The following is a 27,365-nucleotide window of genomic DNA, read 5'->3' as shown; positions in this document are numbered from 1 at the left end:
CCCTTAACAACTCTTTGATTCTATGAATGCGATGAATACTTTAATTCTCAAGGCGACGGAGAGCGACTGGCACTTAGGACCAGGCTCCTTTGCCCGGCCCCAAACCTGACATCGAAAGGTGACTGTGCCGCTAGGCACGTGCAGAGCGCGACGAATTTCCCGGCGTCTCTTTTCCGGGTTACTGTCGATTTTGCAGCCAAATATAACTAGCAAGCGTTAGTTAATACAAGAAGGGGCTAACGATAACAGAGTTGTAAGTTTCTAGAGACGACTCAGGTCACACACCCTCACCTTAGGGGAGGGAGGAAATAATGTCCCCCGCCCCTTCGTTCTTTCTTTCGCCGCCATGAAGCTGAAATATTTCCAATAAGCAAGCAAACAAAATATGTCCCAGTTTATGAGAAAATCCAAGTTTCTAGACTACTTGAGGAAGTCCCCCCCCTTTACTTTACTCCAACCTAGGTATCAGGAATGAGGGGAAATATGTGTGAATATTGTGGCACATACACAATATATTTAAAGGACCCCCCACCCCGTAAGAATGCTAGGAATTGTAGTTTATCCCTCACATAGCACCCTAAACAAATTACAGTTCCTATGGGGGGATGTGAAATTTAAATGCTTGGGTGTCTGCACAGACACACACACCCCGCCACCGCCCAGTTCCCATGGGCACTTCCAGCCTAAATATTTTTCTTTCTGCAAACCAGGGCTGAGGAAACTTTGGCTCGCCTCTCAGAATGGTTCAACTCTAGGCAACATAGTCAATGGTTAGGATTGACAGGAGTTGTAGTGCAATGGCATTTGGAAGGCTACAAGCAAACCTGTGGCCAGATGTTGTTCAACTCCAACCCTCATCATTCCTGTTGGCTGGGGCTGTTGTCCATGTATTCTAGTGGGTCTGGAATAAAATAAAATGAGCCTTCTATTATTCTACTCTGAGTAGGGTTAACACTGGCTGTAATCCAGAGTGCGTCACTCTAAACTTTCTATCTCTGTATATCCACTTTTCTGTCAAAAGTGGAGGGTTTGCATCACACAAGGCGTCATACGAAGCGATGGCCGAAACAGCAGCTTTTTTTAAACCCCCCCCCCTATAATAGTACTTTTTAAAATTGAAAGGGGGGCTTTTTATTAAAGAAAAAAATCTAGTATCTGCTCTTTCCTGACGCCCAAGTTGTGCTTTTGTTATGCGTCACTCTAACCTTTTATATCTCTACAGGCTCTCCTCCTTTGAACTCCCAACGCGAAGTCTCTACATAAGCAACAGCGAAGAGCAAGGGAGGGGGAACATAGACTTCCTGTTTGTACCGGAAGTTTCACCGGTATAGGAACTTCGGCCAGTGTCTCTATGGCTTACCCGCTCCCAAAAACGCGCCTGAGGCCTGGAAGCGGAGCTGGCGCCCGCTCGCTTCCCTGTCGGGCCATGTAACTGACTCTGTCACCATGGAGCCTCCCGACACGAGGTAGTTGCCGCTGCCTGCGCCTCGCGGGGACCCGTAGCGAGCGTGAGTGGGGCGGGGGAGGGCGGCGATGGGGTGAGAGGGTGGAGCTACCAGTCTGGACCGGAGAGTTCTCCTTCTGGCCCGCATTAAAGTGGTTGAAGTGTTGCATGCACTGTGACGTCAGCGCCGCGTCACGCCGCGACCTCACTGCGACCGTTGACGTCACATTTCACCACCACCACCACCACCAAACTTAGAAGTCTGAGGTGCTTTTTCTAAAGAAAAGAAAAGAAAAAAGCCCTTCAAAAATTCTGAATTTGTTTTAAAAACGTATTTTATTTCTTATTAAATTTATACAGATGCATTTAGTTACCTTGTGGTTTTTTTTTAAGTGACCAGTGGTAGGTACATACCATATACATATACATACATACATACATACAATAAATGTAATAATTATACCGGTATTTATTATTAGAAGGCGCTCATGGAAGCATGCATGCTTCCCTTCATTTTATCTTCACAACAACCCAATGAGGTACCGTAGTTTAGGCAAGAGAGATTGTCAGCAGTCCAAAGTAACACATTGTGGCTTACTTTCAACCCTGCTATCCCAGGTCCTAATCCAACACTCTAACCACTACACCACACTATGACATGGGGAAGGTTCCACCCTGGTTGCTTCTACATCAGCAACAAAAGAAGTGCAGACAGAATGGGGGAAGAGATCATGACATCATTGAGCATGTCTTTGTGGCCCAGACTTTCATGCAGCAGAAAAGCATGCATGTTTTTGCAGTCCTGACTCACAAAAGGAGCTGCCTCTGTTCTTGCACAACAGCCTGTGGTGTCCACAAGTATGTTTGTTATGCTAAAGGTAAAGGGGCCCCTGACCATCAGGTCCAGTCGTGTCCGACTCTGGGGTTGCGGCGCTCATCTCGCTCTATAGGCCGAGGGAGCCAGCGTTTGTCCGTAGACAGCTTCCAGGTCATGTGGCCAGCATGACAAAGCTGCTTCTGGCGAACCAGAGCAGCGCACGGAAACGCCGTTTACCTTCCCGCTGGAGCGGTCCCTATTTATCTACTTGCACTTTGATGTGCTTTCGAACTGCTAGGTGGGCAGGAGCTATGCTAGCTAACAGCAAAGGCAGCTTGGTGGGGATACACCCCCCCCCCCCGCCGCCCATGAGGTCTCCAATTCAAAAAGTTGGATCAGGAAGTTCAAACTGAAATCAACTCAGTAAAAGACTGGCTGGGCAGGAGCCATGGTTTTTCAGAGGCTACGCAGTGAACCCCCAAACCACCCCACATGTATATGTGACACTTCCACTTAGCTTCACCTCCAGACATCCTTTCATCGTTGTTCTCTCCCTCCAGGGTCCTCCTTTTCCCTTCAGAGGAGACGCAGGATCCTCCCCTGCCAAATGAAGTTTTAACCTCTGTGGTGCCAAATCTAACCCCAAGACATCAAGACCTCATCCCTACCCCATGTGGCCCTGTAAGTATCTGAACCAATCAATTTCTTGTTAGTTTCAGTTGCATTTATCATGCTTAGAGCTACACCTGGCTTGTGTGTTTGTTGCAGTAATGACATACCCCTCTTTGGTTTTATCTCCTGCTTCTACCCCATCTCCTTTCTCTGTTTTCCATGTGGCTATTTTTTTAAAAGTCACTTGGGGTGGTGACCTGTCAAACCTCTTCATTTAGCTTCGTTTAGATAATAAATGCATAGGTGGGAAACCTGACATACGTAAATGTACATCATTCAGGAAACCTTGATTATTTTGAAAGCCTGAAACAGAGCCTATTGATGAAAAGCACTATGAAGTTTGCTTGATGGGTTTGCTGTCCTGAGCTCCTTCAGGAGGAAGGGCACGATATAGATCAGGGGTTCGCAAGGCTTACCTTGCCTGGGCCAGTTCACTGCTGCGGTGAGCGCCCGTGCCCGTGATTTCCGGTGTCTGCGTCTGCGCAGACGTGATTTCCGGTGTCTGCACATGCTCAGATGCGATTTCTGGCGCTGTGGAAGTGAGTCCCCGTGCCCGTGCTGTGCTGGTTTAGCGCAGCGCGCAGGGACTTGCTGAGCGGGCGACTTGTGGGCCAGTAAAACGACCCCCGTGTGCTGCTTGTGGGCCATGAGCCTTAGGTTGCCGACCCCTGATATAGATAGAATGAATGAATTAAAACAGGGGTGGACCACTTTGTCATTAACTACCATCTCTCAGTCTCACCCATTCCCCAACTCCAACTTTTATTTATTTAACAAAAATTATATACCACTTAATTGGCAGTTGGCACAATAGATTCATTTTAAAATACTGTATTGATAAAAGCAACCCTTAAAAACCAGTTGACATAATGTTTAACAAGCTATAAAGAAAACAAGCAGTTTGAAAATAGATATACCTGTTAAAATTACCTGCCTGGGTAGCCTTGCCTAAACAAAAAAGTTTTACTCAGGCACAGAAAACAATACAGGGAAGGTCCCTGCCTGCTACATATGAGCAGGGAGTTCCAAAGAACACACCCTGCCAAAACAACACTGGATTATTTTGCAGGGCTGCTTTGAAACCATGTTGTTGTTTTTTACCTAGTTGCAAAGCTGCTTAGAGAACATGTACATGCCTTTCCAATTGCAGATAAAACCATGGTCGGAGCTGTCCTCTCCGGTCAAGATCTATTTCTGCGTCACCATCCTCTCCCTGTTGAGCGTCATCGGATTAACCATAGAGAACCTCGTTCAGCAGAAGGACGAAGACTTCACTGTCTCTCTCATTCAGCTGATCGGCGTCGGTAAGGAAGAGGGGACTCTACAGCAAAATGCCTGTTTTATGTTTTTGATGGGTGGGAAGAAGGACTATATTTTGCAGAGGCCTCAGGTGAGGGGTAGTGGAGGAAATGTGTCTGCACATGGAAGCACACAAACACATACACATGATTCTTCTTAATGGAGGTTGTGCCGGCCTGACATTTTGCACCCTCTGCAATCTAACCATACAACAAATGGCAACATGTTTATAAGGGAGATAGTCAAGAGTAGTGGAGGTCTGGTCCATTGGGGTGAGTGGAGCTGCCTTCAGCCAGCCCCCATTTGCCTGTCTTCTTAGAAGGACTCCAGCTGGTAGCATGGGCTGTCAGCTTCCTCCTCCTAAGTCTCGGTATTAACCTTGTAGAACTGAGCAGGGAGGTGGATTCGGGCCAAACAAGAATTAACCAGCTCTGCCTCTCATTGGCTTTGGCATCATCTACTGTTGGCCTCCCTGCCTGGAGATAATTTCTTCAAGAAATGGCATTATTGAGCAAAGCGGACTTCAGGTGTGCATGGAGATGAACGGGACAAGCTACTTTATTCTCTCCCAGACACTATTAATCCTGGAAGTTGGGCAATAGGGGCAGTACAGGATTCCTTTTGGTGTGCTGACATCCCCGCTGTACCAAGGATTCCCTGCCCGAGCTGCTTCAGGTCGTGGCGGATGTTCTCCTGGAGACACTTAGTTTAGTTGTCCTATATTAACATTCATGCTGACATGACCTTACAAGGGGCCACTCGGGACTTTGTGGAAAGCATGGCCTCCCTGGGGCTGTTCCTGAATAAGTCTGGCCCAACTCATAGCCGCGGACATGGCTTAGACCTGGTGTTCACCTCTATGGATGTTGGTGATCTGACACTAAGTAAAAGCGAGACTAAAGAAGTGCTATGGTCAGATCATTTTCTGGTGCAACTGGACTTCTCTGCGACCCTTCCCCTCTGCAGGGAGGTGGGACCGATTTGGATGGTCCGCCCCCGCCGCTTAATGGATCCAAATGGATTCCAGAGAGTGATAGGGGATGCTTTATCCCATGTTGATGGCCTTTCAGCTGATTCTCTGGTGGCCCGCTGGAGTGTGGAGTTAACCAGGGCTATTGACTGTTTGAAAGGCACGCGGGTGGCACTGTGGTCTAAACCACAGAGCCTAGGACTTGCCAATCAGAAGGTCGGCGGTTCAAATCCCTGCGATGGGGTGAGCTCCCGTGGTTCAGTCCCAGCTCCTGCCCACCTAGCAGTTTGAAAGCACGTCAAAGTGCAAGTAAATAAATAGGTACTGCACTGGCAGGAAGGTAAAAGGTAAAGGGACCCCTGACCATTAGGTCCAGTCGTGGACGACTCTGGGGTTGCGGCGCTCATCTCGCTTTACTGGTCGAGGAAGCCGGCATACAGCTTCTGGGTCATGTGGGGATTTGAACTGCCGACCCTCTGATCGGGCCCCTCTGATCTGTGGTTTAACCCAGAGCGCTACCTGCATGCCGGTGGGGTACCTTTACCTTTACTGACTGTTTGGCTCCGAAGCGCCCTCTCCGATTGCATGGAGCCCGGACAGCCCCGTGATTTTCCACGGATCTGAGGGCAATGAAACAATCGCTGAGACGGCTAGAGCGCCGGTGGCAAATAACTCATTTTGAGGCTGACTGGCCACGGGTTAGAGCTCAATGTTGAGCCTACCAAGTGGCGATAGCAGTGGCGACGAAGACTTTCTTTACCGCCTCTATTGCATCTGCAGAGAACAGCAGCAGGGGACTCTTTAAGGCAGTTCGCAATGTAGCGGAACCACCCGCTCCATCAGAGCCCAGTACGGGCCACATGATCTCCTGCAATGATTTTGCAAAGTTATTTTGCAGATAAAGTCACTCAGATTCGGGAAGAGGTAGACTCCATCGTGGGAGCAGGGCCAGGGGGGAGAGTGGAATGCCCTCCCACCAGATGTCAAAGAGAAAAACAACTACCAGACTTTTAGAAGCTGAAGGCAGCCCTGTATGGGAAGCTTTTAATGTTTAATAGACTATTGTACAGTCATACCTCGGTTTGCGACTGCCTCCGTTTGTGACCGCTTCGGTTTCCGACCACTGCGGACCCGGAAGTGTTTACATCCGGGTTCCACAGCGCTTGGATTCGCAGAAGCGATCTGCGCAGCATGCGCATGCGCAGAAGTGCTCTATTGGCTTTTCACGCACGCGCAGAAGCGTGCATCGGGGTGCGACCGATTTGGGGAGTGACCGGCTCCGCGGAACGGATTGCAGTCGCAAACCGAGGTATGACTGTATTTTAATATTTTGTTGGATGCCGCCCAGAGTGGCTGGGGAAACCCAGTCAGATCGGTGGGGTATAAATAATAAATTATCATCATCATCATCCTGCTTATTAATGGTTAATCCCACAGGAAAGAGCTGTAGAACACCTGCTTTGCATGCAGAAGGTCTCTGGTAACTCCCTGCCACAAATCCTGGAGAGTTGCTGCCAGTCAGTGTAGACAATACTGAGCTAAATGGACCATAGAGACAGCTCTCTATGCTCCTTTTGCATTCCTGCAATTGTTATATCGTTTCCTGTTCACATCAGTGCAATTGCAGAGATCATTCCCTTTCTGCAGGTGAAAAACTAAGGCCTAAGAAAATAACCATTGGTGCCCACCCAAGTCCAATCTCCCAGGACTTTGGACCTTTTCTGTTTTCTGACCTCCATTGTCCTGGAACTGTGGGCAATACTACTTATGGACTGTAGGTGGCGCCTCTAGCACAACCATATCCCTGATAGGAGTCTGGTTAGGATTTCCCCCTCCCGCTTGCTATGTCCAAATCCAGCGGTGAAACTTCAAAACCCTAGTAGATAACTATTCCAGTTCAAGTTTGGACATGGTTGTGCATACTTGCACATACAAAGCCAAAACCACACAAATCAGCAGGCTCAGGATAACTTGGTGGTTTGCAGGACTACTTTTTAAAAATATTAAAAAATGTCCCAAAGCACAGAAACGCCCCAGAATTGTCCATTGAGTACTAAAAGGCTACAGAATGCTGACCGACAGAGAAGAGAAAAATCGACAACCAAGTGGGATGGGGCATGGAATGGGGGCAGCTGGAAAAGGAGACGCATAGATATAAAAAAGGTAGAGAGAACCAACTTGGTGTCTGAAAAGGTTGTTTCCTCGTTCACACCGTGAAAGCTCTTTTTAATGCCCCCCACCCCAGACAGAGGTGAAACTTGCCCATCAAATCAAAAGGAGACATTCAAGATTGTCATGGAGCTGGGCATTTTTTAAAAAATAAAAAAGGAGGAAGGAGAGAGAAAAACCCACTGTGGATTGTGCATGCTCAGTGGGCAGAGGGAAAAAGAAAACTGGGTGGGGGAATGGAACCCTGGGACAGAAGCACATCACACTGCAACGTTTTATTGCAGGCCCCCAATTGGTGGAACCCATGGGAAGTATTATAGGGGACTTCATCCTCTTTCTAATTTTGTGTTATGCTACCTCCCCACCCTCCATGGCAGCCGTATTGTGACTGGCATCCCTCTCTCAAAATCCAAAATGTGCCCCTTGGTCCAAAAAGGTTGGCAACTTCTGATCAAGGGACTTTTCCCGTCTCTATACCAGATGTGAGGAACCTTTTGCCCTCCAGATGTTGCTGAACAACAACTCCCACCATCTCTGCTCGTTGGCCATGCTAGTTGGGGGCTGAAGGGAGCTGTTGCTCAGCAACATGAGGAGAGCCCAAAGCTGCCTACCTGTGCTCTGTACCACTGCGCCCCATGGACCCTTTTGAGCCAAGAACCACCTCGTGATGCAAGCAGGGAGCTGCGCAACACTACCGACACTCTCCCTTTCCCCTCTCCTCCCTCGTGAACATCATGCCACCTGCCTCATGTTCTCTAATCAAACCATGAATCTGCCACGGGGCCCCTGACAAGGTTCATATTTCACAGGCGCTGCCCTCCTGGGATGTTTGGCAGTTGGAATCTGAATGCTGGCAGGTTCTGAGGTTCTGATTGGTCAAAAACATCAGGTGCTGTTTAGTATTGGCACAGATTTTGGCAGGGCAGAGAAGAACGAGCCTGGCAGGGCCCATTGATGATAAATAATAATTATTCTTACAAATTTGAATGGTTATATTTGTATCCTCCAATAACTCGTGGTGGTATTCCCCATTTCCCCATATAAACCTGTCCATTGGATATAGTATTGAGACCCCACTCGCCCCCCTTTAAAAAGAGAGAGAGAGAGATGGGGGGGGGAGAGAGAGAGTGGCACAGGGTTAGAACACTTCTTCCAGCCCGAGGGCCACATTCCCTTATGGGGAACCTCCCAGGGGCCAGATGCCAGTGGCAGGTGGGGCCAGAGGGGAAAGTGGGCAGAGCATTGGGCGTGACTTAGGACAGGGGACTACACACACATCTCCAGGCATGCAGGATACCTTATCACAGTTCAGTCGCACTTTCCAGCGGGGCAAAAGCACACAGGCAAGGTGCATAGCAGGTTGGTTAGGGGTGTGACCTGGGGACAGTTCTAAGGGCCAGGCAGAGAGTCCTCGGGGGCCACATTTGGCCGCCAGGCCCTGAGGTTCCTCACACCCCTGTTCCAGCACAAAAGTGGAATACCTGCTTTGAATCCAAAAGGCGTCAGGTTCACTCCAGTTGCAACGATTGGGCAGTAGGTAATGAAGAGGGCCCTGAGAACTTAGAGAAAGGAAGATACGAACATAAGGCGGCCGAGGCCATTTGTGCTCCAGCAACAATTCTGCATGTTCTTTGCCGAGAAAGGCTGGCTTCCCTAACAGAGAACAGTGAAACCAGTAAAGAAATATCTGCACATTTTCCCTCCCATTTTGTACAGCTTCCATGGCATGCTACCTTGCACAGTGTATTTTTTACTGACAAAAATAAGGATAAAATTTAATTTCTGGTTTAGCTGATCCTGAGGATCGGGAAAGCAATGTGGTTCAGCAGCAGCTTTGGAGCACACCTGTGCAATCACGAGAACCAGAAATGTGGCTCTAAAGCAGGCATCCCCAAACTTCAGCCCTCCAGATGTTTTGGACTACAATTCCCATCATCCCTGACCACTGGTCCTGTTAGCTAGGGATCATGGGAGTTGTAGGCCAAAACATCTGGAGGGCCGCAGTTTGGGGATGCCTGCTCTAAAGAGAGAAAAAACCTATTAAAAACCCAAGACATTGAAATTCTCAGTAAACTTAAGTTCAGTGATGACCTTTTTGAGCTTTTTCTAAGATCCCCGTGTATTTGCTATGCATCTAGAAGTCTGACTGGGACAGTAGATAGCATAGATCACCTCAAAAAATAAAATACTAGCAATATGGGCAGAGTATAGCTGTACCCTAAGAGCAGGCAATTGCTGTCCTGGATACATTAAAATCATAAATAACCATAATGTTGACTCTTGATGCTACCCAGGCTGAATGTTAATTACATTTCCAGAGATTTGTTATAAGCAATAATTAGATTAGGAATGATTTAATTTTGGCTGCGGCTGTAGAAGGTAAACATTTCTTGTTCTTATCAACCGACAAGGTCTCATTCCCCACCCCACCCCTTCCTTGAACAATTATCTCCAAAAATGGAGAGATAAGAGCTTGATATATAGAGAGGGTATCTCCAGTTATTAAGAACAAGTAATCTTGATACGTGCACATGGTTAGTGCTCTTCTCATTTTCCCGAATGGGCTTCAAAAATCTCTTGCAGGTTTTCTGCACATACTGTAAACAGGATAAGACCAAGATGATGATTTTTTGGCAAAAACAGTCCTATGTATAAATGGTGTTTAAATCACCAAGCTATAGAACAATCCCTCTTATTTAGATACCTGGATTTACTCTTTAGTGAAACCCTCTCTTGGAAGTGTCATATGGAGGCATTGAAAGTCAAAGCACAAAAAACCGCAAGGGCATTGATGAAGTTCTGTTACAATAAGGGAGGGCTGCTGATTGAACCTGCCCTAAATATATTTGGTTACTCAAATGCTTGAAGTTTAGGCTCTGATTCAAACTTCATTAAAACTACCTGAAAGCTATGCTCTCTACCATCAGAAATATCAGCATCTCTTCTTCGCACAGAATCTGGGTGGCCAACAATTAAAGCGAGAGAGGACTGCACTCAGTTAATGTATATTAAAAGGAATTGCTACTAAGCCAATCGAGCATTTCCCTGCGCTGTGCTATATGGAATTGGGTGATAATCAACTTGGTTTATCTATCTCAGTATTGCCCACACTGGCTGGCAGTGGCTCTTCAGGGTCTCAGACCTGAACCTAAGGTCCCCCACTGAGTTGGTCCTTTCCCAGTTTGCCAAGTCAGATATGTTTGCCTCCTACTCTGCCACCTTCAAAATCCCTTGCCTCATAGCAAGCTCGACTTCTCCCTACTCATTGTGGAAAAGAAAAAAAGAGACAGATAAGTCAGTCGATGCCCCCACTCCACTCCACCTTTAGGGCTAGCCTTGCTCAGAAATATTTCTGCAGAAAAGCATCTCGCTTTCCTCTCTCTGGGCCTGCAACTGCTGGGCAGATGCGTCTGGACAGGATCCCATTTGTCATCAGATTTGGACACAGAAATGTCTTGACTTGGATGGCACGATCCAGAACCATTACTGTTGTCTCCTGTTTGTTCCTGCCCACTCCCCACCTAGAAAATCCACACCTTTAATTTTTCTAGGCTTCTCCAGAGATATTTGGGGTTGCAGCAGCCATTGGATCCTAAGGAAACTTCTTCCCTTGGAAAGAGGGAGACAGAGAGGGTCTGCTGCCAGTATAACTTAGTTGAATACAACCCAGTGCCTCTTTCAAGATAGTGCTAGCTTTTAAAAACACATTAACAAGTTATAAATCACTCATGAAGGCTGCAGGCTTTTGAAATGACCTCCCTATTGCTCAGCCTCCACTCCCTGCCTTCAGAGCCAGGGAACAGCTCCCTACTTCACAAGAGGGTTGTTGGGAGGACAGGTGAGCCAATTAATGGATGTTTCCTCTACCCTGGAGATTAAAAAGCCTCAACAATCTAATCTAATTAACTCTAAATATATATATTTTTAAAAAACGAAGAAATGCCTTCTAGGTTGACGTCAACCTTCAGCTTCGAAGGCACCTTTTTCTCCCCTGTGCAGATGGCTGATGGCGGGATTTGTCTCTTTCCCCGACAGTCTTCTGCATCTACTACGTGAGCCGGGGCATCTTGCAAGAGAACCGCCAGGAGCTCATCGTCTTCGTCCTCTCCGTCGCGCTGGTCATGCTGCGCTCAGTCGTCAACTTCAGTGTCCTGCCTGCCGAGCAGAAGCCCAAACTGCTCGTGAGTTGTCAGCGGTTGGGTCTTTGCCTTGAACCAAGGGCCTGGCGGGAGCTTCCTAGAGCGTGCAAGATCACTCTGGGGCCTGTTGTCAGCGTAGTTCAGCACAGGGTTGTGTGTGTCGTGATGTCCCTGCATCACCTTCTGTTTCTTTGCTGTGCCCTGGTTTTAAGAAGATGGCTGCCCCCCTTTTAGAAGGATGCATAACTGGTTTGGATCCGAGAAGGGAGGGCGGAAATGCAAGCCGCCCCAAACCGGTACACTTCAGTTCCTTGCAGGTCACTTTTGACGGAGGGATAAACTTGCTCCCAAAGGGCTTGGGCATGGTGCATGCTAGGAGAGGCAGCAGAGTAGTTTATGATTTCGGAGAGGGGCAGGTCTGGACTTCCCCTCTGTCCAGAGCAGGCTCCAATCTTTGTCCGTGTGGAATTTAAAATTCCTGCTTCTATGCTGCTCAGATTGCATTGCCTAGGCCCCATCTGCATGGTACATTTACAGCACTTTGAACAGCTGTGGTTTCCGTCAAAAGACTCCTGGGAGCTGTTTGGAGAGACCCTGGTCCCCTTGCAGAACAACAATTCCCAGTTGGGGGGGGGTTTAACAGCCAGCCCCTCTACCCAGAGAACTCTGGGAATTGTAGGTCTTTGAAGGGGAACAGGGAGGTCTCCTAACAATGCACAACACCCTTAACAAATGACACTTCCCAGGAGTCTTTGGGGGAAGCCACGGCGGTTTAAAGAGGCATGGTGCTGCTTTAAATGTGCAGTGCGGGTGCGACCTTACATGTGGAGCATTCTAGTAAATTCTGCGAGCATGTGTCCTTCCTCTGCAAGCTCATCAAACACGTTGAACCCGGTGGAGGTTCTTCTGCTGCCGCAGGGGCATGTGGTCCATTCTGACGGTCTTGCTTTCATTTTCCCTCTTAAGGCCCGCTTCGTCCTGATCCTTTTAGTCGGCGCCTTCGACGTGATCTGCGCCGTTGTCCTCATTCAGACCGAAAGCATGATGGCCTTCCGGGTGGGTGGAGCCTTGGAGAGCCTCCAGGCCCAATACTTCATGCTCAACCTCTGCTTTTCCATGCTGACCTTTGACCTCCAGGCTCAGGTAGGCCCAGGCCTCAGTCCAAACCATGGCCTGAATCCCTTGGCCCATCTATCTCCCAACTATGCCTCCTGGGTTTCTCTCAACTGCTTTTCTGCAAGGTACACGCAACTCGTATAAAAATTAAAAGCCAAGGAAATGGAGAGTTTTGTTAAACGTGTTTTACAAAAAAGCACATAGCATGGGTGTCACATTTTACGTTTAACTCTGAGTAGGCCCACTGAAATCAGTGTACATCAGGCACCACTTTTCTTAAAATTGAAGAGCAGTTCTGAATGGTCGCTTGGAGGGGCTGAGCCCTGAATAGCTGCATTTTTGTTAAGTGTTCCTTCTAGCCTGGATAGCTCCGTTGGTAGAGCGTGGTGCTGATAAGGCCAAGGTTGCAGGTTCGAGCTCCTTATGGGACAACTGCATATTCCTGCATTGCAGAGGATTGGGCCCTTTCAATTCTACAATTCTTTGATTCTTTTAAACACTCCAGCGCAGGTCATGAAATGGCCTGCCTTTCTGGAGAGTGAGCTGGTTGACCAACGCAACAAACCAGGGGCTGCAAATGGTTAAGGGGTATGTCTGCAGCTGCCACAACCTCCTAAACTTCTCTTTCTGCCTTCCAGCTTTGCTTGTGCGTTCTGCTGCTCACCTCAATTCGGGAGATCTCAGTTCTGCACAGCATCTTCCTGGCGGCTGGGATTCTGTGGGCTGGGCTGAAAGTTGTCTGTGGCATCATTGCTGTGAGTGCACCCCCCCCCCTTGATCAACTGGGCATTTCCTGGGGGTAAACCAGGGACATTTCCTCTAAGAAATGCTGGGCCCTGGTTGTTGTTGTTGTTTTTTAAGAAAGACCAGCATTCTGTGCCAAAGCACTAACATAAATTGCAAAGTTCTGCAACTTGGCGTGAGTTATGCGAATTATGCGTCCTTGCATATATTTGCATATCCACTGCTTTTGCTGCTTTGGGAGCTGGGCAGAGATCTTTAGGGCCCTGGGTCGTCACCCCTTTTTCAGTGTCCCCTCTGGCCCTTCAGATGCTAGCACATTCTTCACAACCATGAGGGCTAGAATCTTCAAAAGAAAAGATAGCTGGACTCTGCATCCTGAATCGGGTCCTGTTCCATTTCTGAGGGATCCACAGAGCCCTGGCTACTGTCTTGCCGGATGCCAGAATCCCACCAGCACAGAGAAGTGGCTGTCCTTGCTCTGCTGTTCTTACAGCTATATGGGGAAAGGGGCTGTCTGTCCCGTCCCCTTTTGTGCCAGTTGGGCTCCAAGCTCTTAGGGAAGCAGGCTACGTTTGTGCTGCCTCTTCAGGTAGACACAGATGTGGCTCAACTGCGTTGAGGCAAGGCCATGGCCAAGTGAAATTCCCTGGACCAAGCACCGCCTGAAAGGGAGCTTTTGCTTCAGTGACCTGCAAAAGCCTTCTGCATGGTGGGCAGCCTAGTCTTGCAGCTGCCCCTGCCTGCTCTGAGGAGCCACCTTTCCCCTTTTGAAGCAGGGACGGGGAACATTTTTCAGCCTGAGGGCTGCAATCCCTTCTGGGCAGCCTTCTGGGGGGCTGCATGCCAATAGTGGGCAGGGACAGAGGCAAAAGGGGGCGGGGCAACAGAGTTAAACGTTACCTTTGTGGAGTAGCTCAGGTTCTACAAATGCCTGCACCCCCTTTCTCTGCTCCATATAGACAAGAAAGAGGCATGATCAGAGTTCAGGGACACATTTCAGGCAGGCAACACCACTCGGGGTCAGGGGAGAGTTCTGAGGGCCAGGTAGAGAGGGCTGGGGGCCACACTCAACTCCCAGACCGGACGTCTGTTCAGCTGCTGCTGGCTTCTCCAGCATGGGGGTGAGGGTTGGCTGGGAAAGCCCACCTCTTGGCCTGGGAAGGAGGAGGAAGGGTCCTTGCTCATATTGCCTCCTAGTTTTGCCACTGTTTTACCAGCAGGGGAAAGCAGGGTGGGGGGCTGCCCTAGCTCTGCCCCACGGCCTTTGATGCTTATGATAACTCTTGAGACTACTTTGAGAGGAAGCTAGATGTACGTATAGCTAAAGCAGACCCAACCAATGACTGTGAAGCTAACTCAGTTCACCCCCCCCCCTTGTTTCCCAGATCTTAAAAGAGTTAAAACCTCTAGCCTGGATTTTTCTGAGTCAGAATTTGCCTGAGGTTGCTTATCTCGCCTACCTGATCTATACGGTAAGTCGTGCCAAGGGTTTTGTTGATTTAATGAGAAGGAAGGGAAGGGGGAATTATTCCAGTCCTCAAGATGCTGATTGCTAGTGCAAGCAAGTTAAGCCCCTAGCTTGGCTGCCTTCACGTGGGCCCTTTTTTGTAGGGGCTGTTCTGAAGGAAGGGCTGCATGTTCCCAGAGTGCAGGCAACTGGCCGTCTCACCATATAAAGTTGGGTTGTTTTAACGCTTTATTTTTAAGAAGAAAGGTTGCTAGCCCCTATGGTTTCAGGTCTAGGCTGTGTGGACAAATATGCAAAACTGAAGCAGTCGGTACTGATTATCAGTGTGATCCTAACTAATTGTAACTCTGGGACAAACCTGACATTTCAGATCCTGTATTCAGCCAAGTTCCTCTCAGAGGAGACCCATTGAACTGAATAGGCCTAGGTTGGCCGATGATCATTAACTGCAGGTGGCCAACCCCAGAAAGGCGGGCATTGGACCCAACTCCTGGTTTCTTCGTTAACATTTCCTATGTACCAGGAAACTGTGCCTTTTGCCTTCTCTTTATGAGAAGGGAGATGAGAGTGCACTAGCCATTGGCTAATTCCCAGGCACTTAAGCCACAGTAGGTCCCACAGGGCGAGGGGAAGTTGTGGGCTGCATCTGACCATTACAGGGCCCCCATGTGGCTCACTGTGGGTTGCCCGGTGACTGCTGCTTGGAGCACGATTTACCTGAGGGAAGAAAACCCACAAGAGTGGCTCTCCCCCTGTACCTACCTTCCTTCTCCTCAGCCTCTGGGGGCGGGCAATGTAGTCAACAGCACCAATCACAGCTGGGGGTCGGGGACGGGGGAGAAGCGTGACAGGAAGAGCTGACTAGTACACCAATCCTGTAGCTTCTTGGCTGTGCCCAGTGCCAATCAGCTGACAGGGGGAGCAAGGAGGTTGCTGAGAGCTCAATGTACCAGCAGGGCAAGTTTAGACTTCACAACTCTTTGTACAGAAGTTGCAGTGGGGCTGGGAAAAGAGTGAATGTATGGCTCTTATTTCACCACAACATGCATACTTTAGGACTCAAAAAGGCCCACCCACTGCAGGTTTAACATGACCATCTCAATTGGTCCAATAGACCCAACAAGATAAACACCAAAACTCTGGGACTAATAAATTATTGTCCCGTTCCCCCCCCCCACTAACTGTGGCTTATTCGATCCAAAAGCCCCTGAGAAAAATGCAATGCAGATGCCCATCCGGTGCTACTCCCACATTTCTGATGACCCTTGGAAGCGGTTAACTCAAGCCGGGCTCAGAACATTCCAGGATTGCGGCCAAACGCTCCCACGTCCCGTCATCGCCAGGCATCCAAGGGTTAGCGTCGGGGTGCTCAAAAGGCTTCTGAAATCCCTCTGTGTCAGGGTGCCCTGGGATTTTGCTTCTGGTCAAGGCAAAGCAGGGAAAATTCAGACACAACAATAACCCTCTCTTTTTTTAAAAATGCATCACAGAGATGCAGGCAGGCAGCTCTGAATGTGTATCAGCAGGGATAAAGAAGGGAAGCCCCAGGGATTAGAGGGGAAGAGCCCCAGAGTTTCATCCACAGATAATTTCTCCGAAAGGCACAGAAGCCAGGAGGTCCGGGAGATTATGTATTTAAAGTGTTAACCCGCTTTTCAGCCGAAGGGACGGTCCCTGCCTTTGGAACGATAGCATTAAGATTTGTGCTTGAGCTTGCTTTTCTCTCTTCCCTCCCCTTCCCTTTTTCCTTGCATGCTTTATGAGATTGTGAATGGGGGTGGGTGGGGGGCAAGGAAGGGCCATCTTTGAGCTCGTTTTGGAAGCTGCTCGAGAATCTTTTTTGCTGAAGTGGAGCAGGTTGGGCAGGTTGGGCAGGCACCTCCAGGTATGGCTGGGAGAGGTCTCCTGTCTGAAACCAGGGTTTCCCAAACTTGGGTCGCCAGCTATTATTGGACTACAATTCCCATCGTCCCTGACTACTTGTCCTGCTACTTAGGGATGATGGAAGTTGTAGTCCAACAACAGCTAGAGAACCAAGTTTGGGAGACCCTGATGTAGACAATACTGAGCTAGGCATACCAGTTATTTGACTCTGCATGCAGTAGCTCCCTTTGTTCCTGTGCCAGCCAACAGAAACTTAGCCCAGTCATGAGACTCCCATGATCCTTTGGGAACAGAGTTGGCATCTCATTGCTCCCCTAGGGAGCCATCATCTTGGCACTTACCATAACGGAAATGAAACCTGCTGTTTCAGAATGAATTGTTCACACACCAGAATGAATTGTTCACACACCAGCGGCTCGGATTGGTTGCTGCACTGAAACTGGAAAGCTTTTCCCTTTCTTTGGAGACAGGGGGGGTGTTTGATTTCTTGATGTTATAGCAGCAGCAGCAGCAGCAGCAGCAGCAGCAGCAGCAGCAGCGGGATCTCAAAGACTGCATTGCTTTTCAAAAACCTGCCATCTGACAGCTTCTTCTCTCGTCACAGCTGTGTGGAAAGCAGCATGGCTTTATGGGAAAGGTCAAGCTGGCTTGGCTGGTTAGGAAGAAGGAGTGGGGGTGGGAGACGAGAAGGTCAGCGGAGGTGAAGGGATTGGGATTGCAAGTCCAAGGTGGAAGTGAGAGAGACAACACAAGAGATTTTAGGGCATGATGCCCTTGTTGGACTACTGGCCCAAGTTCCATTTTGCACTGCCATTAAAAACAAACAAAAAACTTTTGGGGGGAGGTGTCATTAGTTTTCATAAATATGGTGAGCCTGTTGAACAAGCCAATGGCCCATCTAGTTCAGCATCCTGTTCTCACAGTGGCTAACCAGATGCCCATTCTGGGAAACCTTCAAGCAGGATCTAAGCACAAGAGCCCTCTCCCCCTTCTGTGGCTTCCAGTAACTGTTCAGAAGCATTACAAGCACAGCCATCATGGGTAGGATCTTGCGATAGCCCTTTCCTCCATGGATTTATCTAATCCTCTTTTAAAGCCATCCAGCTTGGTGGACGTCTCCTGGGGGAGTGAGTTCCATAGTTTAACACTGTGTTGCATGAAGACGGACTTTCTTTTATTTATCCTGAATCTTTCATTATTCAGCTTCATTGGATGTTATGAGAGAGGAAGAAAAACTTTCCACTTTCCACATGTTATAAACTTCTGTTTCGTCGCCTCTCACTTGCATTTTCTCTAAGCTAAAAAGTATGAAATGCTGCAGTCTTCCCTTGTAGGAGTCGCTTCATCCTTTTCTGAATCTTTTCCCAACTCAACAATATCTATTTTTGAATTGAGGCAACCAGAACTATACACACTTTCCTCTCCTTTCCCTGTCTGCTCTCAGTTGCTGTCAGTAACATGATTTAAATTCTTCCCAGGAATTCCCATGTTTTCACCTGAGCCTTACCTGCTTGCTTGCTTGCCTGTTTATTTACTTATGACATTCAAACTCCACCATTCAGCCTGAAAACCCTCCGAGTGGCTTACAAAGTACTGAAACTGCACTCAGGCTCACAATCTTAAAAAAGACAAAAGACAAAAAGACATCGCACATGAGGAGAAAGGAAGGGGAGAAGGAGATAGCAAGCTCAAGCCTGAGTTCTTAGAAGTTACAACCAATTTCAGTGGCAGTTCTGGCTGTCTTGCTGCCTGCCCCCTCGAAACATGCTTCCATCCCAGATCAGGTCCAGGAGCAGAGTCAGCGACAATGTCCAGGCTAGGAAGAGGGGACAGCGCCTGCCATTCCTGCTGTATCCATACATGCTGGCTGTAGCTCTGGAAGGGGCCAGAGCTCAGTGGCGGAGCAGCTGCTTATCCCCTGCATTTCTGGGCAGGGCTGTGAAAGACCCCTGTCTTGAAACCATGGAGCTCTGCCACCAGTCATTGAGCCACCTGGACCCAATAGTCTGACTTGGTGGAAGGCAGCTTCCTATGTTAAGGAAAAGCCCTAGCTCAGTCATAGAGCATCCACTTTGCGTGCAGAAGGTCCAGTTCACAATGGCATCTCCAGGTAAGGTGGGGGGGGGGAGAGACTCCTGCCTAAAAGCCACTGCCAGTCACTGCGGACAGTCCTGAGCTAGGTGGCCCAATGGCCTGACTGAGGACCAGCTGGCTTCCCATGTAATTCATTCCATATGTATTTTGCCCCACTTCTAAGGAGAAATCTATTTTGTTCTCATGACAATCCAGTGCCCCACTAGCAAAATGTTTCTGTCTCCTCTGGCATTGCAAATTGCCCCAAAGCCTGTCTTCTAGATTGTTTTATGCTCAGTTGTTGTGGGGCCTCCATCGCCTCTCCTCTTCCTCCCCAAGCATCACTTCTCCTGCAGGTGCATCATTTCGCCCCCCCCCCGGCTGCAATGTTGGGTAGATGGGACAATCCTGCCCTTTTCACTCCTTTCATTTCTCCGTCTGAAAATGTGATTTCTTTATGTGGAATGTGCTTTCTTCCCAGGTGATCGAAGAGTGGGGGCAAGGGAGTTCCTATGCGCTGGAAGCAGCTGTCATCACCTGTTCCTGCATCTCTGTGATGATCAAAAGTGTCCTGTTCTGGGCGTTGTTCCATGTCTACCACAGCTTTGGGCAAGGGCTGAGAGAAAGGAGTGAGTATTGGAGGAGATTAATCCAGGGGGAGGAAAAACAGACACACAGGTACATAGAAAAGCCCAGAGGATTCTGGGATTGAGGGCAAAGGGAGAAGGATGGACCAATCATGTCCAGTTCATGGGTTTCACTGGAGCACTGGCTGGGCACAGTGAGAAGAATTTTATCCCCCCCTGCCCAAATTCAGGTTAAACAGCTGGCATGTATTTACTTGAAGCATTTTACCCTGCTCTTCAGCTAAGGTGGATGGGTGGGAGAAAGTTCCCTGAGCAGTTTTCAAAAGTCAGTAGTAAGATAAGTCTTGCCCTCCGGCTTACAATCTAAAAGGCACGACAGAAAAGGAAAAGGGATTGGGAGGGAGGAGGAAGGCAAATTCGGGCTGGAGGTCTTACAGAGCTTTTAGTAGTGATTAGCTGGAATGGAAGAGAGTTCAAGGAGAAGTGGAGGAGTGAAACTTATTACTATTTATTAAATTTCTATACCACCCTTCATCCGAAGATCACAGGACAGTTTACAAAAACAGTATCTTAATAACAGAAACAATAACCCCCAGTACAAAGGTTAAAAAGCCACAGATTGTTTAAGTAGCCAACACCGGGGAAAAGAGGAATGTTTTTGCCTGGCACCAGGCAAGCCTCCTTGGGGAAAGCATTCCACAAGTGGGGAGCCACCACAGAAGAGGCTCTTTCTTGTGTTGCTGCCCTCCAGACCTCTCATGGAGGAGGCACATGAAGAACGGCCTCAGGTGTCTGGGTTGGTTCATATGGAGAGAGGTGGTCCTTGAGGTATTGCAGTCCTGTGCCCTTTTAAGACTTTATAGGTCAAAACCAGCACTTTGAGTTGGGCCCAGAAACCAAATGGCAGCCAGTGCAGTCGGTTGCTGGTCTCTCCACTGACATTGATGCAGCAGCCCTGCTTCCCATCTCTCTCCCTCCGAATGCAGCCTCCTGGAATGGCTGGCAATAGAGAGGCAATAGAGAGGAACCTGATGGAGCCAGCAGAGCTGATGGAAAGATTCTGCAGTGCTCTCTTCCTCTGCTATAGCCTGATGGAATGCTAGCTGCCCCTGGACACTTGAGGGAAGAGCCTCATCTAGCTAGCCCATCCAAATAGCGGAGACTGCATGCTGATTGATAGAGAGGGCCACCAATCAGCACAAAATTCCCGCTGCATTCGGTGCACTTTCCCTGCAGCATCAGTGTGCAAGGAGTATGTGCAGAAGGAGCTGCCTAGCATGCTAAGAAATGGTCAGCTTGTCAGGATGATTTTGTTGTTATTTTCTTGCTTTTTAAAACTTTTATTGACAAATACAATACTCACAAACGCAAAACAAAACACAAAACGAACTTATTATACATACAACCAACCAACCAACTTCTTAATTCCGCCAAAGGAAAACAAATGTTAACAAAAAATTTTTTAACTTAAATTACAAAAGAAACTAAACATAAAAACATAAATCTTGACTTCCCTCCACCTATGTGTGACTTCCTTTTTCTTTTCTTCTTTTCCCTGTGTTATCAATTTTATTTTTGACTATCTCATCTTATACCCATTTCTTCTTAGTTTTTTACTCTATAAATTTCATTCATTGCATATTGATATATTTATACCAGAACAATGTTTTTTTCATATATTCCTTCACGCAAGTCCACTCCTCTATCAGTTTTTGATCTGATTGGCCTCTTACCACTGCTGTAAGTCTTGCTGATTCTATGTATTCACAAAATCTTATTTGCCATTCTCTTACTGAGGGAGTTTTTTCTCCCTTCCTATTTTTTTGTTATAATCATTCTAGCCGCAGCAGTTGCATATCAGAAAACTTTTTTCCTAGCGGCAGGAATGTCAGTCAATATAATTCCCAAGAGTAACGCCTCTGTTTTTTTATTACATGATATTTTAAGCATTTTTTTTTAGTTTCTCTTGAACGTCACTCCAAAATTGTTTGATATATACACACTCCCACCACATATGATACATTGTTCCTAGCCAGGATGACTTTGTGATACTTCCACCGTCAGAGGCAGTATGCCTCTGAATCCCAGTTGCCTAGGAATTGCAAGTAGGGAGAGTCGCTGTTGCACCCTTGCTGGTGGGCTTCCCATTGAGCCACTGTGAGAAGAGGATGCTGAAGCAGATAAGCCACTGGCCTGATCCAGCAAGCTCTTTAACGTTCTTTTAAAAAATGGTGAGATTCTTCCTATCATTTACCGCAACTCTTTTCCCCACTTCTGCAGTGTTTTCTTCCTATGGAAGGATTGACTCGTGAAGCATGACGCCTTCTCCAGGTACGAGGCGACACTCCTACAAAGTGAAAGTGTGCTGTGAGAGATCAGTTCCCTGCTCCGACCCAAGAAAGTGGGGACCCAAAAGGCAGGTTGCAGCAGGACCAGCTTGACCACAGTTCAACAGAAGACGTTTCACAACCCTGCACCTCCTGGGGCTTGCTGCAAGAACTCTGCTCCGTCAAGTTCGAGTCCTTTCGCAAAACAGCTCCTGCATGCAGCAACCCCGTCAAGATTCCTCCGGTGTGTTTGTTTGTTTACGCTAGATACCACTTCACCCATTACCCCACCTTCAAAACAGCTGCCAGGATGACCCCCTCCTGCCGTGGCTTGCCTACCACCGGTGAGTGTTGCTGACGGACCAGTAATTTGGTGCTTTCTTCCTCGAGCACAATCCTGCACCTAGATTAGCTTTGGGCTTTGGAAACCTGGTGGGGAGGGCCTAGGCGACACTATGTGCCCTCATTTGCCGTATTTCACTGCTGAGAGCCTCATCCTGGCAAACGAGGAGCCGACATTCCTCCAAAGTTTTATCTGTTTTAAGATGACAGCCCCCATCCGGTGAAATTTATGGCTCTCACATAGAACCAAAGATTAGAATTCTAGTGGAAGGCAGCTTGAAGCTTTCGTGGGCTGCTTAAAAAGTTGCATGAGGACCACATGCAGCCTTCAGGACGCACCACCTCTAGATGTTCTGGACTGCAGTTCACATCAGCCCCAGGCACTGCTAGCTGGGGCTGATGGGAGTTGTAGTCCAAAACATCTCGAGGGCGCAAGCTTTGCAGAGGCTGCTCGAAACCCAGCACCTCTGCGGTTGCAAAGCCATCTTGCCTGCCATTAACCCAAATCCAAATGGGTGTGTTTGGTTTGAAACTGGAAATACGGCTCAAACTGCATAACCACCGTCGTGACCCCTCTGGCCAGCCACAGCCATTTCCCCATCTAGCCGATAACCTATAGCCCTGGCAGAACAACACCCAAGTACTGATGTTGGTGTGTGCTGAAGGTGGCTTCTGTGCTGCTGAAGACCTTCACGGTGGCAAGATACGCTGTTTTTACTCGTCTTGGCACTCTTGCTTCTGGTCCCATCCCTTTGGTGGAGGGCCGAGGGCCCGAGAAATAGGAGAGCCTCAAGTTCCAGTTTTGCCCCAGGAAGAGTGGCTGATTCAGCACCATCAGAATGGTTGAAGATTTGGGGCAAAGGGAAGGCACCCTCCCCAAAGGTTACATGGAGAAGGGCTGCCCCCACCCCAGCCAACTCCAGAATCTGACTCCAAGGAGTATGTCTGTGCCTTAAACAGGAGAGAGATTTAGACAGGCATGAGGAATCTGCAGATCCCCAGACATTGCGTGGAAGCTCTGGCCCACCAGCTGTGTCGACCTCCTGGCTCCCATCAGCACCAGCCTGCATGTTGAGTGGGAGTTGTAGTTCAGCAAACAACCAGAGGCTTCCCCACACACCTGCACCAAAGCAAAGGGTGGGCAGCTTGTGGCAATTCCCCATATGTTCAACTACAGCTCCCAACAGCCCCGACTGTTGGCTGGGGCTATTGAATGTTGCAAGAACGTGGGGGGGGGCACAGGTTCCACCATGCCTTTGCTGATCCTATCCCACCCCAGAAATGCTTGTCCTACAGCACTTTGGGGAGAACTCTTCTTCCACACAGGGCTCTTAAGAAGATGCTTTTGCCGTGGAAGCCTTAGCCCCTGTTGTTTCAAGGACAGCCTTTGCCAACCTGGCTCCCTCCAGATGTTCTGGCCTACAAACCCCAACTGTGCTGGCTGGGGCTGATAGGAGTTGTAGCTCAGAACTTTGGAGGGCACCAAGTTGTGGGGACGGGACAGGACACTTTCCTTGAAGCTGCCCACAAGCTGCTTGGACAGTGCTTCCACCTCCCACTTGCTAAAGCTTCAGCAATTTGCTTCTGTCGGTATTTGTGTGGCTGACTTCTTGCTAAGTCCCAAATAATTTCTCTGCCTCCTTACCTGATTTCTTCCCCTCACACCCTAAATTATTATTTTGGTCCTAATTTTTCAAACTAACCAAGCCTATGTGAGTGTCTTAACTGATGCGCTTTTCAACAGCAGTGAGGGTGGTTTTTTTAATTAAGGAAAAAGAATGTTTAATACAGTAATTCAAAGCTTTGTTAATTTATTAAGAGGTTTGTTACTGGCCTTGTATTTTTCAATAAAGTGTCAATACCACCAATTAGAGGGTTTGTTTTTCAACATTGCCTTTCCAAAAAGGAAGCATTTTTTAAAAAGGAAAATATTAAGTTTGAACATAGTGAGATTACATAATTGCCCATTACTTTCATTGTTAGTTGCCAGGCAGTGGGCTTGTTTGCTCACTCCTTGTTTGCCTCCATTGACTTGGCTCTTGCTGAAAGGCAACGAGCTGGGTAGAAAAAAATCTCCTCCCTTCCCATTCCGGTTATTTATTTTAAAGAGTTCTTTCCACATCTCTCCTTTCTATTTACTTTGCTCCCACCTGTTATCTCTCAACCACCAACAACCCTGCACAAACATCGCCCTTGTGACAAAACGAAAATTATCTGTCTTTTGGAAGAATAACCTTTCCTTAATGGAAAGCGGGAAGAGAAGTACTGTAGCGCTCTCATTGCCAACCCATGTTCGCTGTAATGTTTCCACTTCCCCATAATCTTTCAAAATGGTGGCAGCTTCCACTTGTGAGAGCTTCCACTTACAAGAAAAATGGCTGCCAATTGGAATGGCTTTGAGTGGGCAAATCATGGAGGGTAAGGCTTTCAGTGGCTATTAGCCATGATGGTTATGTTCTGGTCAGAGGCAGTAAAGTTTCTGAAAAGCAGTTGGTGGAAAACGCAGGAAAGGAGAGCACTCTTCTCCTACACAGGCATCTTATTGGCCACTGTGAGAACAGGATGCTGGAATAGGTGGTTCATTGGCTTAATTCAGCAGATTCCTCTTACGCTCTCTAGTTTCCATGGTGCTTCTCAACCCGGAGATAGCCCATGTGGTTACCCTGGAGGTCATCCCTGACGACTGGCCATGGTGGCAAGGGATGATGGGAAGTTGGGAGCCCAGCACATTTGAAGGGCAGATTGGTTCGCCGTTGCTGAAAACATGAAAGCAGATGGGACGTTAAGAGGACTGATGCAGTAGGCCCAGTCTTGAGCTCTCTCTCCCCTTCCACAAACCTGAGATTAACCAAAACAGAACTCTTACGTCCTTTGCTTGTGGGCCCCCTGCAACAAGTCACTGTGTTTTAATGCCTTGCAAAGAGCAAAGAATTTTTATTTTAAAAAATGCTACGGCACAAACTCCAACTTTGGAAAAAAAAAGGTTTATTGAAAAGGTCTGGAAAATAGTTTTGCTCTCAGCAATATTTAACAAGTCTTTTTCAAAGCAGTAACAATATGAAACGTTAGGCTTTTTTTATTTTTTCCTTTATAAAGTTCGGAACTCTGGGCGCTGTGCCATGTCATCAACACTTTTAAAGTTTTGAGTGAAACAAGGCTTGCCTCTTTGGAGGGGCGGGGGACCTCTGACACACAATGAATGAACCACATCAGGCCTACTCCAGGGGGCTAAGGAGCCTGTGGACCTCCTGGCGTTATTGGACTCCCAGAGTTGTACCCGACGAGATTAATGACCTTGACAAACTTGGGTTCAAGGGGTCTGCTCTTGAGTAGGACTACAACCCCCATCCCGCCAAATCCCCCCAGCCTCAGCCAGCAAGGCCTCAGCCAGCAAGGCCCCAGCCTCAGCCAGCAAGGTCAGGGACGATGGGAGGTGGGATTCTAGCAGCATCTGTGGGACTGTGCATTCCCTGACACGCCCCCCCCCCCCCCGCCGTCATCAGCCTGCCACTCTGTCCCTTCTCTGCTACACCCAACAAGGCTGCCATGTTTTAGGAAGCCTGGAATGGGCACCTATGCAAAGCACTGTAAAGGAAAAGGAGTGGGCTTAGGCCAGGTATGTCAACAGGTCTTCCAAGCAGAAGTCACACAAGACAAGTGGGGAACCTACTGGATTAGTGGATCAGACCCGTTCACCCCCCCAAAAAAAACATTTTAACTAATGCTGAATTAAAGAAAAAGCCAAGGACCTCTTTGGAGATCCAACCGACGTGCCATATTCTCAGCACACCTACTTATTTCTGCAATGCAGAAGGGAACCAAGGTCCCTTCCAACTCTGCAATGATTCTACAGTGACTCCCTGTGAACAGTCCCCTCGCCTGACTGTACTTCCACCTCCTGGTCAGGACTCCCATCCTGCAAGCTCCCATTCCTGGCAAGCTGATCTATCAGTTCACCATACTGCTGCTCGTAAAGGGGTGGCAGGCAGGGAGAGATTGAGATCTTAAACACCTAGTGAATCAAAAACAAGCCAAAAACCAATCAGCTACTTAGCTGAAACAAGAACTCAGAATGCAGGAAGGCGGTGTTCGTTGACCTTAGCTTCAGTGCTTCCTTTAAAGGACAGTGTTGAGGAGGGGTTGCAATAAGGAGAACCTAGCTTTTAACTCCTCCTGCTCTCTCCTTGCCTAGGCCTTCTGCTTACCCATTTTCTCAGCCTGCTCTAGAAAACGGGGCTTTAATATTCCACACGGTAGGTAGCCTGTAGAATGAAGCTCTGTGCAACCGCCAACCGTTGGCAAATTGTCTGTTCCTCAGGAGAAGCGATGGCTGCAGTGTTAATGTTACATACGTTAAATGGGGTTGTACTCTGGGAGCTCTTCACTTGAACAGAAACTGGCTCAGGAACCAGTTTCCTTTCCAATCAGCGGCTAAAGAGGAAGACCTGCAAGAACTGCAGAAAATCATACAGGCCTTATGGCTCAGTGCTCAACCACATCATAGGATGGCGGTAGCCCTTGGGCCCAGCCGAGCTCTCAACCTTGCAGAGGACAGACAGCGGTCCCCAATAGCAGATGCAAGGACCAGATGAGGCCTTAAGGCAATGGTGCATTGCAAGGGTGGCGGGAGCTTTGGCCCTCCAGATGTTGCTGAACTACAGTTCTTGACATCCCTGGCCACTGACCATGCTTGGTGGGGCTGATGAGAGCTGTAGTCCAGCAATACCCAGAGGGCAAAAGGCCCCCACCCCTGAGTACTGAAAGCGAGGGAGCAAAAATGCACCCCTAGCCACAACCAGGATGCCACCTTTAATTGCAACAATACAACTAGAAAGTCCGGGTACAATTTTTTTAGGCTGCAGATCAACACGGCTTGCCTTTCTGAGAGGTTCTGTTGCCTGCTCCCCCCTGTCTGCCTGCAGCAGTTAGGTTAGAAGGAGACAATTAACCAATTAAATCAGGAAAACGGGGGAGGGGGATATTTGCTCAGGATCCCAGCAGAGCAAGTTAAAGCTCACCTGTGCACTATAAGATCTCATTAGTAAACTGAAACAAGTTTGGAGGCAGTAATGAAAGACTTTTTGGGGAGACCTTAAAACAGGGTTGCTTTTGTAAATATCCTGAGAAACATTACTAGTTTAAATAATAAGAAGCACTAAAGATGCTGAATTAATTTATTTTGGGGTGGGGGGAGTTTACAAAAAAAAAACCTCTCAGATTTTCTAAATAAGGCTTGTTTTAGTTTGTCATCTCATCTGCAAATAAGTCTTTCCTCAGCATATTAATCCTTCAACATACTTCATATAAAAAGGTT

The 27,365-nt window shown here is 48.1% G+C and overlaps 1 protein-coding gene across 2 annotated transcripts; it reads left to right on the top strand.

Moving 5' to 3' along the window:
* Positions 1–1,295: 1,295 nt before the first annotated feature.
* On the top strand, positions 1,296–26,818 carry LOC118086906 (uncharacterized). Of its 2 annotated transcripts, XM_035118975.2 has the most exons (9): positions 1,298–1,466; positions 2,822–2,942; positions 4,084–4,237; positions 11,407–11,552; positions 12,477–12,653; positions 13,265–13,381; positions 14,756–14,842; positions 19,277–19,424; positions 21,663–26,818. In XM_035118975.2, exons 1-9 carry the CDS (start codon positions 1,447–1,449, stop codon positions 21,692–21,694), a joined length of 1,002 nt encoding a protein of 333 aa, XP_034974866.1. In that variant the 5' UTR covers positions 1,298–1,446; the 3' UTR covers positions 21,695–26,818. The 2 variants fall into 2 exon arrangements, with proteins under 2 accessions (XP_060132173.1, XP_034974866.1); XM_060276190.1 differs by lacking the exon at positions 13,265–13,381 and having other exon boundaries at positions 1,296–1,466.
* Positions 26,819–27,365: the final 547 nt, after the last annotated feature.

Source organism: Zootoca vivipara, chromosome 6, assembly GCF_963506605.1.
Source record: "Zootoca vivipara chromosome 6, rZooViv1.1, whole genome shotgun sequence".
NCBI lineage: Eukaryota > Metazoa > Chordata > Lepidosauria > Squamata > Lacertidae > Zootoca > Zootoca vivipara.
This window is presented reverse-complemented; position numbering and strand designations above follow the sequence as displayed.

Coding starts and splice junctions, on each gene's coding strand:
- LOC118086906 (XM_035118975.2), top strand. CDS start 1,447: ATGGAGCCTCCCGACACGAG. Junction 11,553..12,476: donor AGCAGAAGCCCAAACTGCTC/GTGAGTTGTCAG, acceptor TTCCCTCTTAAG/GCCCGCTTCGTCCTGATCCT. Junction 14,843..19,276: donor TCGCCTACCTGATCTATACG/GTAAGTCGTGCC, acceptor CTTTCTTCCCAG/GTGATCGAAGAGTGGGGGCA.